General features: G+C 46.8%; 1 protein-coding gene across 1 annotated transcript in view; it reads right to left on the bottom strand.

Annotated features, from left to right (window-relative positions):
* Positions 1-15,841, bottom strand: part of map4k5 (mitogen-activated protein kinase kinase kinase kinase 5) — a 135,389-nt gene that overhangs the window by 65,752 nt on the left and 53,796 nt on the right. The window contains exons 15-16 of the mRNA XM_065004374.1: positions 15,232-15,290; positions 13,105-13,172 (exon numbers count right to left, since the gene is read on the bottom strand). Coding sequence (XP_064860446.1) covers positions 13,105-13,172; positions 15,232-15,290 — 127 coding nt within the window. The remainder of the gene's footprint in view (positions 1-13,104; positions 13,173-15,231; positions 15,291-15,841) is intronic.

The following is a 15,841-nucleotide window of genomic DNA, read 5'->3' on the forward strand; positions in this document are numbered from 1 at the left end:
TGTAGGCTACCACTCTAACTAGTTTACATTCTGTTGGTTCTAAGTGTGTAGGCTACCACTGTAACTAGTTGTACATATTGGTTCTAAGTGTGTAGGCTACCACTGTAACTAGTTGTACATATTGGTTCTAAGTGTGTAGGCTCCCACGGTAACTAGTTTACATTCTGTTGGTTCTAAGTGTGTAGGCTACCACTGTAACTAGTTTACATCCTGTTGGTTCTAAGTGTGTAGGCTACCACTGTAACTAATTTACATTCTGTTGGTTCTAAGTGTGTAGGCTACCACTGTAACTAGTTGTACATATTGGTTCTAAGTGTGTAGGCTACCACTGTAACTAGTTGTACATATTGGTTCTAAGTGTGTATGCTACCACTAACTAGTTGTACATATTGGTTCTAAGTGTGTAGGCTACCACTGTAACTAGTTTACATTCTGTTGGTTCTAAGTGTGTAGGCTACCACTGTAACTAGTTTACATCCTGTTGGTTCTAAGTGTGTAGGCTACCACTCTAACTAGTTTACATCCTGTTGGTTCTAAGTGTGTAGGCTACCACTGTAACTAGTTTACATTCTGTTGGTTCTAAGTGTGTAGGCTATCACTAACTAGTTTACATTATGTTGGTTCTAAGTGTGTAGGCTACCACTCTAACTAGTTTACATCCTGTTGGTTCTAAGTGTGTAGGCTACCACTCTAACTAGTTTACATTCTGTTGGTTCTAAGTGTGTAGGCTACCACTGTAACTAGTTGTACATATTGGTTCTAAGTGTGTAGGCTACCACTGTAACTAGTTTACATTCTGTTGGTTCTAAGTGTGTAGGCTACCACTAACTAGTTTACATTATGTTGGTTCTAAGTGTGTAGGCTACCACTGTAACTAGTTTACATTCTGTTGGTTCTAAGTGTGTAGGCTACCACTGTAACTAGTTTACATTCTGTTGGTTCTAAGTGTGTAGGCTACCACTGTAACTAGTTTACATCCTGTTGGTTCTAAGTGTGTAGGCTACCACTGTAACTAATTTACATTCTGTTGGTTCTAAGTGTGTAGGCTACCACTGTAACTAGTTTACATCCTGTTGGTTCTAAGTGTGTAGGCTACCACTCTAACTAGTTTACATTCTGTTGGTTCTAAGTGTGTAGGCTACCACTGTAACTAGTTGTACATATTGGTTCTAAGTGTGTAGGCTACCACTGTAACTAGTTGTACATATTGGTTCTAAGTGTGTAGGCTACCACTGTAACTAGTTTACATTCTGTTGGTTCTAAGAGTGTAGGCTACCACTGTAACTAATTTACATTCTGTTGGTTCTAAGTGTGTAGGCTACCACTGTAACTAGTTGTACATATTGGTTCTAAGTGTGTAGGCTACCACTGTAACTAGTTTACACTTTGTTCTAAAGGCTACCACTGTAACTAGTTGTACATATTGGTTCTAAGTGTGTAGGCTACCACTGTAACTAGTTTACATTCTGTTGGTTCTAAGTGTGTAGGCTACCACTGTAACTAGTTTACATCCTGTTGGTTCTAAGTGTGTAGGCTACCACTGTAACTAGTTTACATCCTGTTGGTTCTAAGTGTGTAGGCTACCACTGTAACTAGTTTACATTCTGTTGGTTCTAAGTGTGTAGGCTACCACTGTAACTAGTTTACATTCTGTTGGTTCTAAGTGTGTAGGCTACCACTGTAACTAGTTTACATCCTGTTGGTTCTAAGTTTACATCCTGTTGTTCTAAGTAGGCTACCACTGTAACTAGTTTACATTCTGTTGGTTTGGTTCTAAGTTTACATCCTGTTGGTTCTAAGTGCTACTACCACTGTAACTAGTTTACATCCTGTTGGTTCTAAGTGTGTAGGCTACCACTGTAACTAGTTTACATCCTGTTGGTTCTAAGTGTGTAGGCTACCACTGTAACTAGTTTACATCCTGTTGGTTCTAAGTGTGTAGGCTACCACTGTAACTAGTTTACATTCTGTTGGTTCTAAATGTGTAGGCTACCACTGTAACTAGTTTACATTCTGTTGGTTCTAAGTGTGTAGGCTACCACTGTAACTAGTTTACATCCTGTTGGTTCTAAGTGTGTAGGCTACCACTGTAACTAGTTTACATCCTGTTGGTTCTAAGTGTGTAGGCTACCACTGTAACTAGTTTACATCCTGTTGGTTCTAAGTGTGTAGGCTACCACTGTAACTAGTTTACATCCTGTTGGTTCTAAGTGTGTAGGCTACCACTAACTAGTTTACATTCTGTTGGTTCTAAGTGTGTAGGCTACCACTGTAACTAGTTTACATCCTGTTGGTTCTAAGTGTGTAGGCTACCACTGTAACTAGTTTACATCCTGTTGGTTCTAAGTGTGTAGGCTACCACTCTAACTAGTTTACATTCTGTTGGTTCTAAGTGTGTAGGCTACCACTGTAACTAGTTTAACATTCTGTTGAGTAGACAGACAAGACAATGTTTCAGAACTCGCCGGGCGGTGCAGCATATTTATATTGGTGAAAAAGTTACCAAAAACATTGTTGAATTGAAACGATTGGGTTAACAGGTCCACAACAGCCTGGTGGGTTTTACAGCTACATTAGAGCACGGCAGGGCATCAGGATGGGTATGAACGGAGCAGGGTGGCACAGAGCAGGGTGGCACACAGCCGGGCCGCAGCACAGCGGCCTGGCTTTAACCCCATCGGCCAGACTGCCATCACAACAGATAGTGGAGTGGAGTGGGTCAATGGCATTCTACCACAGGACACTCAAGTTGCCTCCCCCATTAGCACCCTTTTCCCTATATAGTGCACTACGTTTGACCAGGGGCCTATTGGGTTCATACTGGCTCTGGTCAAGAGTAGGGCACTAACTATAGGGAATAGAGTGCAATTGAGGAAAACATACACAGGGTGTTGTTAGTGTTACCGTTGGAACAACTCGTCCTCAACGCTTTTCAGAAGGCTCCTTCGGATGGACAGGCGAAGAAGAGAGCAACGGAGAGGAAGGAAGGAGAAGAAGAGAGCAACGGAGAGGAAGGACAGGAGAAGAAGAGAGCAACGGAGAGGAAGGACAGGAGAAGAAGAGAGCAACGGAGAGGAAGGACAGGAGAAGAAGAGAGCAACGGAGAGGAAGGACAGGAGAAGAAGAGAGCAACGGAGAGGAAGGACAGGAGAAGAAGAGAGCAACGGAGAGGAAGGACAGGAGAAGAAGAGAGCAACGGAGAGGAAGGACAGGAGAAGAAGAGAGCAACAGAGAGAAAGGACAGGAGAAGAAGAGAGCAACGGAGAGGAAGGACAGGAGAAGAAGAGAGCAACGGAGAGGAAGGAAGGAAAAGCAGAGAGCAACGGAGAGGAAGGACAGGAGAAGAAGAGAGCAACGGAGAGGAAGGAAGGAAAAGCAGAGAGCAACGGAGAGGAAGGACAGGAGAAGAAGAGAGCAACGGAGAGGAAGGACAGGAGAAGAAGAGAGCAACGGAGAGGAAGGAAGGAAAAGCAGAGAGCAACGGAGATGAAGGACAGGAGAAGAGAGCAACGGAGAGGAAGGAGAAGAAGAGAGCAACGGAGAGGAAGGACAGGAGAAGAAGAGAGCAACGGAGAGGAAGAACAGGAGGAGAAGAGAGCAACGGAGAGGAAGGACAGGAGAAGAAGAGAGCAACGGAGAGGAAGGACAGGAGAAGAAGAGAGCAACGGAGAGGAAGGACAGGAGGAGAAGAAGAGAGCAACGGAGAGGAAGGACAGGAGGAGAAGAGAGCAACGGAGAGGAAGGACAGGAGAAGAAGAGAGCAACGGAGAGGAAGGAAGGAGAAGAAGAGAGCAACGGAGAGGAAGGAAGGAGAAGAAGAGAGCAACAGAGGAAGGACAGGAGAAGAAGAGAGCAACGGAGAGGAAGGACAGGAGAAGCAGAGAGCAACGGAGAGGAAGGACAGGAGAAGAAGAGAGCAACAGAGAGGAAGGACAGGAGAAGAAGAGAGCAACGGAGAGGAAGGACAGGAGAAGAAGAGAGCAACGGAGAGGAAGGACAGGAGAAGAAGAGAGCAACGGAGAGGAAGGAAGGAAAAGCAGAGAGCAACGGAGAGGAAGGACAGGAGAAGAGAGCAACGGAGAGGAAGGACAGGAGAAGAAGAGAGCAACGGAGAGGAAGGAAGGAGAAGAAGAGAGCAACGGAGAGGAAGGACAGGAGAAGAAGAGAGCAACGGAGAGGAAGGACAGGAGGAGAAGAGAGCAACGGAGAGGAAGGACAGGAGAAGAAGAGAGCAACGGAGAGGAAGGAAGGAGAAGAAGAGAGCAACGGAGAGGAAGGAAGGAGAAGAAGAGAGCAACGGAGAGGAAGGACAGGAGAAGAAGAGAGCAACGGAGAGGAAGGACAGGAGAAGAAGAGAGCAACAGAGAGGAAGGACAGGAGAAGAAGAGAGCAACAGAGAGGAAGGACAGGAGAAGAAGAGAGCAACGGAGAGGAAGGACAGGAGAAGAAGAGAGCAACGGAGAGGAAGGACAGGAGAAGAAGAGAGCAACGGAGAGGAAGGAAGGAAAAGCAGAGAGCAACGGAGAGGAAGGACAGGAGAAGAGAGCAACGGAGAGGAAGGACAGGAGAAGAAGAGCGCAACGGAGAGGAAGGAAGGAGAAGAAGAGAGCAACGGAGAGAAAGGACAGGAGGAGAAGAGAGCAACGGAGAGGAAGGACAGGAGAAGAAGAGAGCAACGGAGAGGAAGGAAGGAGAAGAAGAGAGCAACGGAGAGGAAGGACAGGAGAAGAAGGACGGAGAGGAAGGAAGGAGAAGAAGAGAGCAACGGAGAGGAAGGACAGGAGAAGAAGAGAGCAACGGAGAGGAAGGAAGGAAAAGCAGAGAGCAACGGAGAGGAAGGACAGGAGAAGAAGAGAGCAACGGAGAGGAAGGACAGGAGAAGAAGAGAGCAACGGAGAGGAAGGACAGGAGGAGAAGAGAGCAACGGAGAGGAAGGACAGGAGAAGAAGAGAGCAACGGAGAGGAAGGAAGGAGAAGAAGAGAGCAACGGAGAGGAAGGAAGGAGAAGAAGAGAGCAACGGAGAGGAAGGACAGGAGAAGAAGAGAGCAACGGAGAGGAAGGAAGGAGAAGAAGAGAGCAACGGAGAGGAAGGACAGGAGAAGAAGAGAGCAACGGAGAGGAAGGACAGGAGAAGAAGAGAGCAACGGAGAGGAAGGACAGGAGAAGAAGAGAGCAACGGAGAGGAAGGACAGGAGAAGAAGAGAGCAACGGAGAGGAAGGAAGGAAAAGCAGAGAGCAACGGAGAGGAAGGACAGGAGAAGAAGAGAGCAACGGAGAGGAAGGACAGGAGAAGAAGAGAGCAACGGAGAGGAAGGACAGGAGAAGAAGAGAGCAACGGAGAGGAAGGACAGGAGAAGAAGAGAGCAACGGAGAGGAAGGAAGGAGAAGAGAGCAACGGAGAGGAAGGACAGGAGAAGAAGAGAGCAACGGAGAGGAAGGAAGAGAAGAAGAGAGCAACGGAGAGGAAGGACAGGAGAAGAAGAGAGCAACGGAGAGGAAGGAAGGAGAAGAAGAGAGCAACGGAGAGGAAGGACAGGAGAAGAAGAGAGCAACGGAGAGGAAGGAAGGAAAAGCAGAGAGCAACGGAGAGGAAGGACAGGAGAAGAAGAGAGCAACGGAGAGGAAGGACAGGAGAAGAAGAGAGCAACGGAGAGGAAGGAAGGAGAAGAAGAGGGCAACGGAGAGAAAGGACAGGAGGAGAAGAGAACAACGGAGAGGAAGGAAGGAGAAGAAGAGAGCAACAGAGAGGAAGGACAGGAGAAGAAGAGAGCAACGGAGAGGAAGGAAGGAGAAGAAGAGAGCAACGGAGAGGAAGGAAGGAGAAGAAGAGAGCAACGGAGAGGAAGGAAGGAGAAGAAGAGAGCAACGGAGAGGAAGGAAGGAGAAGAAGAGAGCAACGGAGAGGAAGGACAGGAGAAGAGAGCAACGGAGAGGAAGGAAGGAAAAGCAGAGAGCAACGGAGAGGAAGGACAGGAGAAGAAGAGAGCAACGGAGAGGAAGGAAGGAAAAGCAGAGAGCAACGGAGAGGAAGGACAGGAGAAGAAGAGAGCAACGGAGAGGAAGGACAGGAGAAGAAGAGAGCAACGGAGAGGAAGGACAGGAGAAGAAGAGAGCAACGGAGAGGAAGGACAGGAGAAGAAGAGAGCAACGGAGAGGAAGGAAGGAGAAGAAGAGGGCAACAGAGAGAAAGGACAGGAGGAGAAGAGAGCAACGGAGAGGAAGGAAGGAGAAGAAGAGAGCAACGGAGAGGAAGGAAGGAAAAGCAGAGAGCAACGGAGAGGAAGGACAGGAGAAGAAGAGAGCAACGGAGAGGAAGGACAGGAGAAGAAGAGAGCAACGGAGAGGAAGGAAGGAAAAGCAGAAGCAACGGAGATGAAGGACAGGAGAGAGCAACGGAGAGGAAGGGAAGAAGAACGGAGAGGAAGGACAGGAGAAGGAAGCAACGGAGAGGAAGAACAGGAGGAGAAGAGAGCAACGGAGAGGAAGGACAGGAGAAGAAGAGGCAAGAGAGGAAGGACAGGAGAAGAAGAGAGCAACGGAGAGGAAGGACAGGAGAAGAAGAGAGCAACGGAGAGGAAGGACAGGAGGAGAAGAGAGCAACGGAGAGGAAGGACAGGAGAAGAAGAGAGCAACGGAGAGGAAGGAAGGAGAAGAAGAGAGCAACGGAGAGGAAGGAAGGAGAAGAAGAGAGCAACAGAGGAAGGACAGGAGAAGAAGAGAGCAACGGAGAGGAAGGACAGGAGAAGCAGAGAGCAACGGAGAGGAAGGACAGGAGAAGAAGAGAGCAACAGAGAGGAAGGACAGGAGAAGAAGAGAGCAACGGAGAGGAAGGACAGGAGAAGAAGAGAGCAACGAGAGGAAGGAAGGACAGGAGAGGAAGGAAAGAGAGCAACGGAGAGGAAGGACAGGAGAAGAGAGCAACGGAGAGGAAGGACAGGAGAAGAAGAGAGCAACGGAGAGGAAGGAAGGGAGAAGAAGAGAGCAACGGAGAGGAAGGACAGGAGAAGAAGAGAGCAACGGAGAGGAAGGACAGGAGGAGAAGAGAGCAACGGAGAGGGAAGGACAGGAGAAGAAGAGAGCAACGGAGAGGAAGGAAGGAGAAGAAGAGAGCAACGGAGAGGAAGGAAGGAGAAGAAAGAGAGCAACGGAGAGGAAGGACAGGAGAAGAAGAAGGAGAGGAAGGACAGGAGAAGAAGAGAGCAACAGAGAGGAAGGACAGGAGAAGAAGAGAGCAACGGAGAGGAAGGACAGGAGAAGAAGAGAGCAACGGAGAGGAAGGACAGGAGAAGAAGAGAGCAACGGAGAGGAAGGAAGGACAGGAGAAGAAGAGAGCAACGGAGAGGAAGGACAGGAGAAGAAGAGAGCAACGGAGAGGAAGGAACGGAGAGGAAGAGAGAAGAACGGAGAGAAAGGACAGGAGAAGAGAGCAACGGAGAGGAAGGACAGGAGAAGAAGAGAGCAACGGAGAGGAAGGAAGGAGAAAAGGAGCAACGGAGAGGAAGGACAGGAGAAGAAGAGAGCAACGGAGAGGAAGGAAGGAGAAGAAGAGAGCAACGGAGAGGAAGGACAGGAGAAGAAGAGAGCAACGGAGAGGAAGGAAGGAAGCAGAGAGAGCAACGGAGAGGAAGGACAGGAGAAGAAGAGAGCAACGGAGAGGAAGGACAGGAGAAGAAGAGAGCAACGGAGAGGAAGGACAGGAGGAGAAGAGAGCAACGGAGAGGAAGGACAGGAGAAGAAGAGAGCAACGGAGAGGAAGGAAGGAGAAGAAGAGAGCAACGGAGAGGAAGGAAGGAGAAGAAGAGAGCAACGGAGAGGAAGGACAGGAGAAGAAGAGAGCAACGGAGAGGAAGGAAGGAGAAGAAGAGAGCAACGGAGAGGAAGGACAGGAGAAGAAGAGAGCAACGGAGAGGAAGGACAGGAGAAGAAGAGAGCAACGGAGAGGAAGGACAGGAGAAGAAGAGAGCAACGGAGAGGAAGGACAGGAGAAGAAGAGAGCAACGGAGAGGAAGGAAGGAAAAGCAGAGAGCAACGGAGAGGAAGGACAGGAGAAGAAGAGAGCAACGGAGAGGAAGGACAGGAGAAGAAGAGAGCAACGGAGAGGAAGGACAGGAGAAGAAGAGAGCAACGGAGAGGAAGGACAGGAGAAGAAGAGAGCAACGGAGAGGAAGGAAGGAGAAGAAGAGAGCAACGGAGAGGAAGGACAGGAGAAGAAGAGAGCAACGGAGAGGAAGGAAGGAGAAGAAGAGAGCAACGGAGAGGAAGGACAGGAGAAGAAGAGAGCAACGGAGAGGAAGGAAGGAGAAGAAGAGAGCAACGGAGAGGAAGGACAGGAGAAGAAGAGAGCAACGGAGAGGAAGGAAGGAAAAGCAGAGAGCAACGGAGAGGAAGGACAGGAGAAGAAGAGAGCAACGGAGAGGAAGGACAGGAGAAGAAGAGAGCAACGGAGAGGAAGGAAGGAGAAGAAGAGGGCAACGGAGAGAAAGGACAGGAGGAGAAGAGAACAACGGAGAGGAAGGAAGGAGAAGAAGAGAGCAACAGAGAGGAAGGACAGGAGAAGAAGAGAGCAACGGAGAGGAAGGAAGGAGAAGAAGAGAGCAACGGAGAGGAAGGAAGGAGAAGAAGAGAGCAACGGAGAGGAAGGAAGGAGAAGAAGAGAGCAACGGAGAGGAAGGAAGGAGAAGAAGAGAGCAACGGAGAGGAAGGACAGGAGAAGAGAGCAACGGAGAGGAAGGAAGGAAAAGCAGAGAGCAACGGAGAGGAAGGACAGGAGAAGAAGAGAGCAACGGAGAGGAAGGAAGGAAAAGAGAGGAACGGAGAGGAAGGACAGGAGAAGAAGAGAGCAACGGAGAGGAAGGACAGGAGAAGAAGAGAGCAACGGAGAGGAAGGACAGGAGAAGAAGAGAGCAACGGAGAGGAAGGACAGGAGAAGAAGAGAGCAACGGAGAGGAAGGAAGGAGAAGAAGAGGGCAACAGAGAGGAAGGAAGGAGAAGAAGAGAGCAACGGAGAGGAAGGAAGGAGAAGAAGAGAGCAACGGAGAGGAAGGAAGGAGAAGAAGAGAGCAACGGAGAGGAAGGACAGGAGAAGAAGAGAGCAACGGAGAGGAAGGACAGGAGAAGAAGAGAGCAACGGAGAGGAAGGAAGGAGAAGAAGAGAGCAACGGAGAGGAAGGAAGGAGAAGAAGAGAGCAACGGAGAGGAAGGAAGGAGAAGAAGAGAGCAACGGAGAGGAAGGACAGGAGAAGAAGAGAGCAACGGAGAGGAAGGAAGGAGAAGAAGAGAGCAACGGAGAGGAAGGAAGGAGAAGAAGAGAGCAACGGAGAGGAAGGACAGGAGAAGAAGAGAGCAACGGAGGGGAAGGACAGGAGAAGAAGAGAGCAACGGAGAGGAAGGACAGGCGAAGAAGAGAGCAACGGAGAGGAAGGAAGAAGAAACAAAAAGAAAACAAAAAGGACAGTCAAAGCACGTGGACGGACAAGAACCTTGCTCTTTCACAACTTGGTACAAACACGCCAGACTACAGGGAGACAGGTTGGCGTGTAGGGTCAAAGGTCATGCTTTGAGAAGAGAACAGGGTAGCTAGCTCCACACAAACTAAGGTGAAATGGAAACAGGTCAGTCCAGGGGAGGTCAAATTCATTCCATGAAGTTATCTAGTGTCTATTTAGTAATTTATTTTCTATTTGGGATCCAATTAAGATCTAGACAACAAGGTGAGGGGACTGATCAGTGACCTGTGCCTGTAGTCATAAAGCGTCTCAGTGTAGGAGTACTGATCTAGGATCAGGTCCCTCGCTGTCCATATAACTTCATTATGATCTAGGATCAGGTCCCACGCTGTCCATATAACCTCATTATGATCTAGGATCAGGTCCCTCGCTGTCCATATAACCTCATTATGATATAGGATCAGGTCCCTCGCTGTCCATATAACCTCATTCATTATGATCTAGGATCAGGTCCCTCGCTGTCCATATAACCTCATTCATTATGATCTAGGATCAGGTCCCTCGCTGTCCATATAACCTCATTATGATCAGGTCCCACGCTGTCCATATAACCTCATTCATTATGATCTAGGATCAGGTCCCTCGCTGTCCATATAACCTCATTCATTATGATCTAGGATCAGGTCCCTCACTGTCCATATAACCTCATTCATTATGATATAGGATCAGGTCCCACGCTGTCCATATAACCTCATTCATTATGATCTAGGATCAGGTCCCTCACTGTCCATATAACCTCATTCATTATGATCTAGGATCAGGTCCCTCACTGTCCATATAACCTCATTCATTATGATCTAGGATCAGGTCCCTCGCTGTCCATATAACCTCATTCATTATGATCTAGGATCAGGTCCCTCACTGTCCATATAACCTCATTCATTATGATCTAGGATCAGGTCCCTCGCTGTCCATATAACCTCATTCATTATGATCTAGGATCAGGTCCCTCGCTGTCCATATAACCTCATTATGATCTAGGATCAGGTCCCTCACTGTCCATATAACCTCATTATGATCTAGGATCAGGTCCCTCACTGTCCATAAAACCTCATTATGATCTAGGATCAGGTCCCACGCTGTCCATATAACCTCATTCATTATGATCTAGGATCAGGTCCCTCACGGTCCATATAACCTCATTCATTATGATCTAGGATCAGGTCCCACGCTGTCCATATAACCTCATTATGATCAGGTCCCTCACTGTCCATATAACCTCATTATGATCAGGTCCCACGCTGTCCATATAACCTCATTATGATCAGGTCCCTCGCTGTCCATATAACCTCATTATGATCTAGGATCAGGTCCCTCGCTGTCCATATAACCTCATTATGATCTAGGATCAGGTCCCACGCTGTCCATATAACCTCATTATGATCTAGGATCAGGTCCCTCACTGTCCATATAACCTCATTCATTATGATCTAGGATCCAGGTCCCTCACTGTCCATATAACCTCATTATGATCTAGGATCAGGTCCCACACTGTCCATATAACCTCATTATGATCTAGGATCAGGTCCCACGCTGTCCATATAACCTCATTATGATCTAGGATCAGGTCCCTCACTGTCCATATAACCTCATTATGATCTAGGATCAGGTCCCACGCTGTCCATATAACCTCATTCATTATGATATAGGATCAGGTCCCACGCTGTCCATATAACCTCATTCATTATGATCTAGGATCAGGTCCCTCACTGTCCATATAACCTCATTCATTATGATATAGGATCAGGTCCCACGCTGTCCATATAACCTCATTCATTATGATCTAGGATCAGGTCCCACGCTGTCCATATAACCTCATTATGATCTAGGATCAGGTCCCTCGCTGTCCATATAACCTCATTATGATCTAGGATCAGGTCCCACGCTGTCCATATAACCTCATTATGATCTAGGATCAGGTCCCTCACTGTCCATATAACCTCATTCATTATGATATAGGATCAGGTCCCACGCTGTCCATATAACCTCATTCATTATGATCTAGGATCCAGGTCCCTCACTGTCCATATAACCTCATTCATTATGATATAGGATCAGGTCCCACGCTGTCCATATAACCTCATTCATTATGATCTAGGATCAGGTCCCTCACTGTCCATATAACCTCATTCATTATGATATAGGATCAGGTCCCACGCTGTCCATATAACCTCATTATGATCTAGGATCAGGTCCCTCACTGTCCATATAACCTCATTCATTATGATCTAGGATCAGGTCCCACGCTGTCCATATAACCTCATTATGATCTAGGATCAGGTCCCACGCTGTCCATAAAACCTCAGTCATTATGATCTAGGATCAGGTCCCTCGCTGTCCATATAACCTCATTATGATCTAGGATCAGGTCCCACGCTGTCCATATAACCTCATTCATTATGATCTGGGATCAGGTCCCTCACTGTCCATATAACCTCATTATGATCTAGGATCAGGTCCCACGCTGTCCATATAACCTCATTATGATCTAGGATCAGGTCCCACGCTGTCCATATAACCTCATTATGATCTAGGATCAGGTCCCACGCTGTCCATATAACCTCATTATGATCTAGGATCAGGTCCCCCGCTGTCCATATAACCTCATTTGATCTAGGATCAGGTCCCCCGCTGTCCATATAACCTCATTCATTATGATGTAGGATCAGGTCCCTCACTGTCCATATAACCTCATTATGATCTAGGATCAGGTCCCTCGCTGTCCATAAAACCTCAGTCATTATGATCTAAAGGGGAAAACTGGTCCTAGATGAGCACTTTTACTGTAAGAAGCTTTATGGGTACAGTCCCTGATCAAATCAAATACAAGGGAGAAGTAAAAACATGCAGCCCCCCCTGACCTCTTGACCCTCCGTGGAATGATCCCTGTAGTGTGGGCTAGTCTCACAGCCAGGTGAAGCTGAGGTTTCACAAAATTATTCACACAACAAAACTCAGTGAAAGTTCAAAACCTACTTAACACCTATAAAAAGACAAAACAGAAAAATAGAAAGCTTGAGCAGAGTAGATGATTTACAGATGTATTGATTACTAAAAGGTATTGATTACTAAAAGGTATTGATTACTAAAGGTATTGATTACTAAAAGGTATTGATTACTAAAGGTATTGATTACTAAAAGGTATTGATTACTAAAGGTATTGATTACTAAAAGGTATTGATTACTAAAGGTATTGATTACTAAAGGTATTGATTACCAAAAAGGTATTGATTACTAATGCCAGGGCTCTCGTGCTGTCCTGTGTACCCATGGTCTAATGGAGAGGAACCATCCCACTCTCTTAAAAATTGTTGTTGGGTGTGTAAAACCAGCCAAAAATGTAATGAGTCCACATTAAAAAAATATATACATATTACCTCTTATTTTGGTTTATCTAGCTTTATTTGACATATTTGTAAGTGTGGAGGGAGACATTCCATTTTGTCTTAACCATGGTGGTATTCAGTAGTCGCATGGCAGACTCACATTGGACCAGACGAGACAGGAGACAGGAGACAGCCCCAGCCAGCTAAAAACAGAAGCCTGGAGCCATTAACAGAGGCGTTCCCATGACGATGGTTACCACGGGGTTCTTACCTGGTCGTGATGCCTCCCTCTGCGAATGGGCTCCAGGGGGAGGGGAAGTCGCTCTGTTTAGTCACATCCTGGAAAGACCACGGCAATAACAAACAAGACAGTTAGTTCCATAACACCAGGGGCTGCGTAGAAAATGGCACCCTATAGAGTAGTGAACAACCTTCGACAAAGGCTCTTGTGTATAAAAAAAAAACAACAACAGGTGAAATGCTTACTTAAAAGCCCTAATCCAACAATGCAGTTATAAGATAAGTACAACATTTAAAACAGTAACAGTAAGAAATAATTAAAGAGCAGCAGTAAAATAACAGTAGCGAGGCTTTATACAGGGTATTACAGTACAGAGTCAATGTGGAGGCTATATACAGGGTATTACGGTACAGAGTCAATGTGGAGGCTATATACAGGGTATTACAGTACAGAGTCAATGTGGAGGCTATATACAGGGTATTACGGTACAGAGTCAATGTGGAGGCTATATACAGGGTATTACGGTACAGAGTCAATGTGGAGGCTATATACAGGGTATTACGGTACAGAGTCAATGTGGAGGCTATATACAGGGTATTACGGTACAGAGTCAATGTGGAGGCTATATACAGGGTATTACGGTACAGAGTCAATGTGGAGACTATATACAGGGTATTACAGTACAGAGTCAATGTGGAGGCTATATACAGGGTATTACAGTACAGAGTCAATGTGGAGGCTATATACAGGGTATTACGGTACAGAGTCAATGTGGAGGTTATATACAGGGTATTACAGTACAGAGTCAATGTGGAGGCTATATACAGGGTATTACGATACAGAGTCAATGTGGAGGTTATATACAGGGTATTACGGTACAGAGTCAATGTGGAGGCTATATACAGGGTATTACGATACAGAGTCAATGTGGAGGTTATATACAGGGTATTACGGTACAGAGTCAATGTGGAGGCTATATACAGGGTGTTACGGTACAGAGTCAATGTGGAGGTTATATACAGGGTATTACGGTACAGAGTCAATGCGGAGGCTATATACAGGGGGTACCGGTACAGAGTCAATGTGGAGGCTATATACAGGGGGTACCGGTACAGAGTCAATGTGGAGGCTATATACAGGGGGTACCGGTACAGAGTCAATGTGGAGGCTATATACAGGGGGTACCGGTACAGAGTCAATGTGGAGGCTATATACAGGGTATTACAGTACAGAGTCAATGTGGAGGCTATATACAGGGTGTTACGGTACAGAGTCAATGTGGAGGTTATATACAGGGTATTACGGTACAGAGTCAATGCGGAGGCTATATACAGGGGGTACCGGTACAGAGTCAATGTGGAGGCTATATACAGGGGGTACCAGTACAGAGTCAATGTGGAGGCTATATACAGGGGGTACCGGTACAGAGTCAATGTGGAGGCTATATACAGGGGGTACCGGTACAGAGTCAATGTGGAGGCTATATACAGGGTATTACAGTACAGAGTCAATGTGGAGGCTATATACAGGGTATTACGATACAGAGTCAATGTGGAGGTTATATACAGGGTATTACGGTACAGAGTCAATGCGGAGGCTATATACAGGGGGTACCGGTACAGAGTCAATGTGGAGGCTATATACAGGGGGTACCGGTACAGAGTCAATGTGGAGGCTATATACAGGGGGTACCGGTACAGAGTCAATGTGGAGGCTATATACAGGGGGTACCGGTACAGAGTCAATGTGGAGGCTATATACAGGGTATTACGGTACAGAGTCAATGTGGAGACTATATACAGGGTGTTACGGTACAGAGTCAATGTGGAGGCTAAACACAGGGGGTACCGGTACAGAGTCAATGTGGAGGCTATATACAGGGGGTACCGGTACAGAGTCAATGTGGAGGCTATATACAGGGTATTATGGTACAGAGTCAATGTGGAGGCTATATACAGGGGGTACCGGTACAGAGTCAATGTGGAGGCTATATACAGGGGGTACCGGTACAGAGTCAATGTGGAGGCTATATACAGGGTATTACGGTACAGAGTCAATGCAGGCTGAGTCTGAAATGGCACCCCATACGCTAGTCAAAAAGAAGTAAAAATCCCAAATAACCAATGAAATTGCTTATGTAATATTAAACATATTCACCATTTCAGTGTGAGCCTCCGTTTCCTTCCTCAGTGGAGGTTCAAACTTCACTTGATCAACTGTGGAGGAGAGAAGAAGGCTTTGAAGAAGTGGCATTGAGACATTACACACTCCAGTCAGTAGGGGGAGCCAGATCCCAACACTCCAACCATCACAACAAACCATACCAGTATCCTTAATGCATCAACACTGAGTAAATCCTTTAAGACACCGACTGATCTTAGACCAGTTTTGCATTTCTTCAACTAATGGTTGAGGTTATGTTGTGGTGAGGGGAAGCTCATCCTAGATCTGCACATAGGGCTAACTTCAAACCAGAGCCATCAACACAAAGGGCAGGCCAGGCTCTCTCCGTTAATTAGGATCTCACATTCAGGCACTATGTGAGTCCCAAAATGAAACCCGATTGAGAGCATCACTTTGAACCAAGGGTCTCTGGTGGAATAAAGATCCATTTCTGACATGCCTTGTTCGAATGCTTCCTTGCTTCCTTCCCTCCCACTGTGGCCCCTCCTGATGAGTTCAGATTTTTGTGGCCCCTACCACCACTCTATATTATCAGAGCGTCAGGCATTATCAACTGATGCAGCATAGTGGCTATACATAAAGG

Source organism: Oncorhynchus nerka, linkage group LG18, assembly GCF_034236695.1.
Source record: "Oncorhynchus nerka isolate Pitt River linkage group LG18, Oner_Uvic_2.0, whole genome shotgun sequence".
Taxonomy (NCBI): domain Eukaryota; kingdom Metazoa; phylum Chordata; class Actinopteri; order Salmoniformes; family Salmonidae; genus Oncorhynchus; species Oncorhynchus nerka.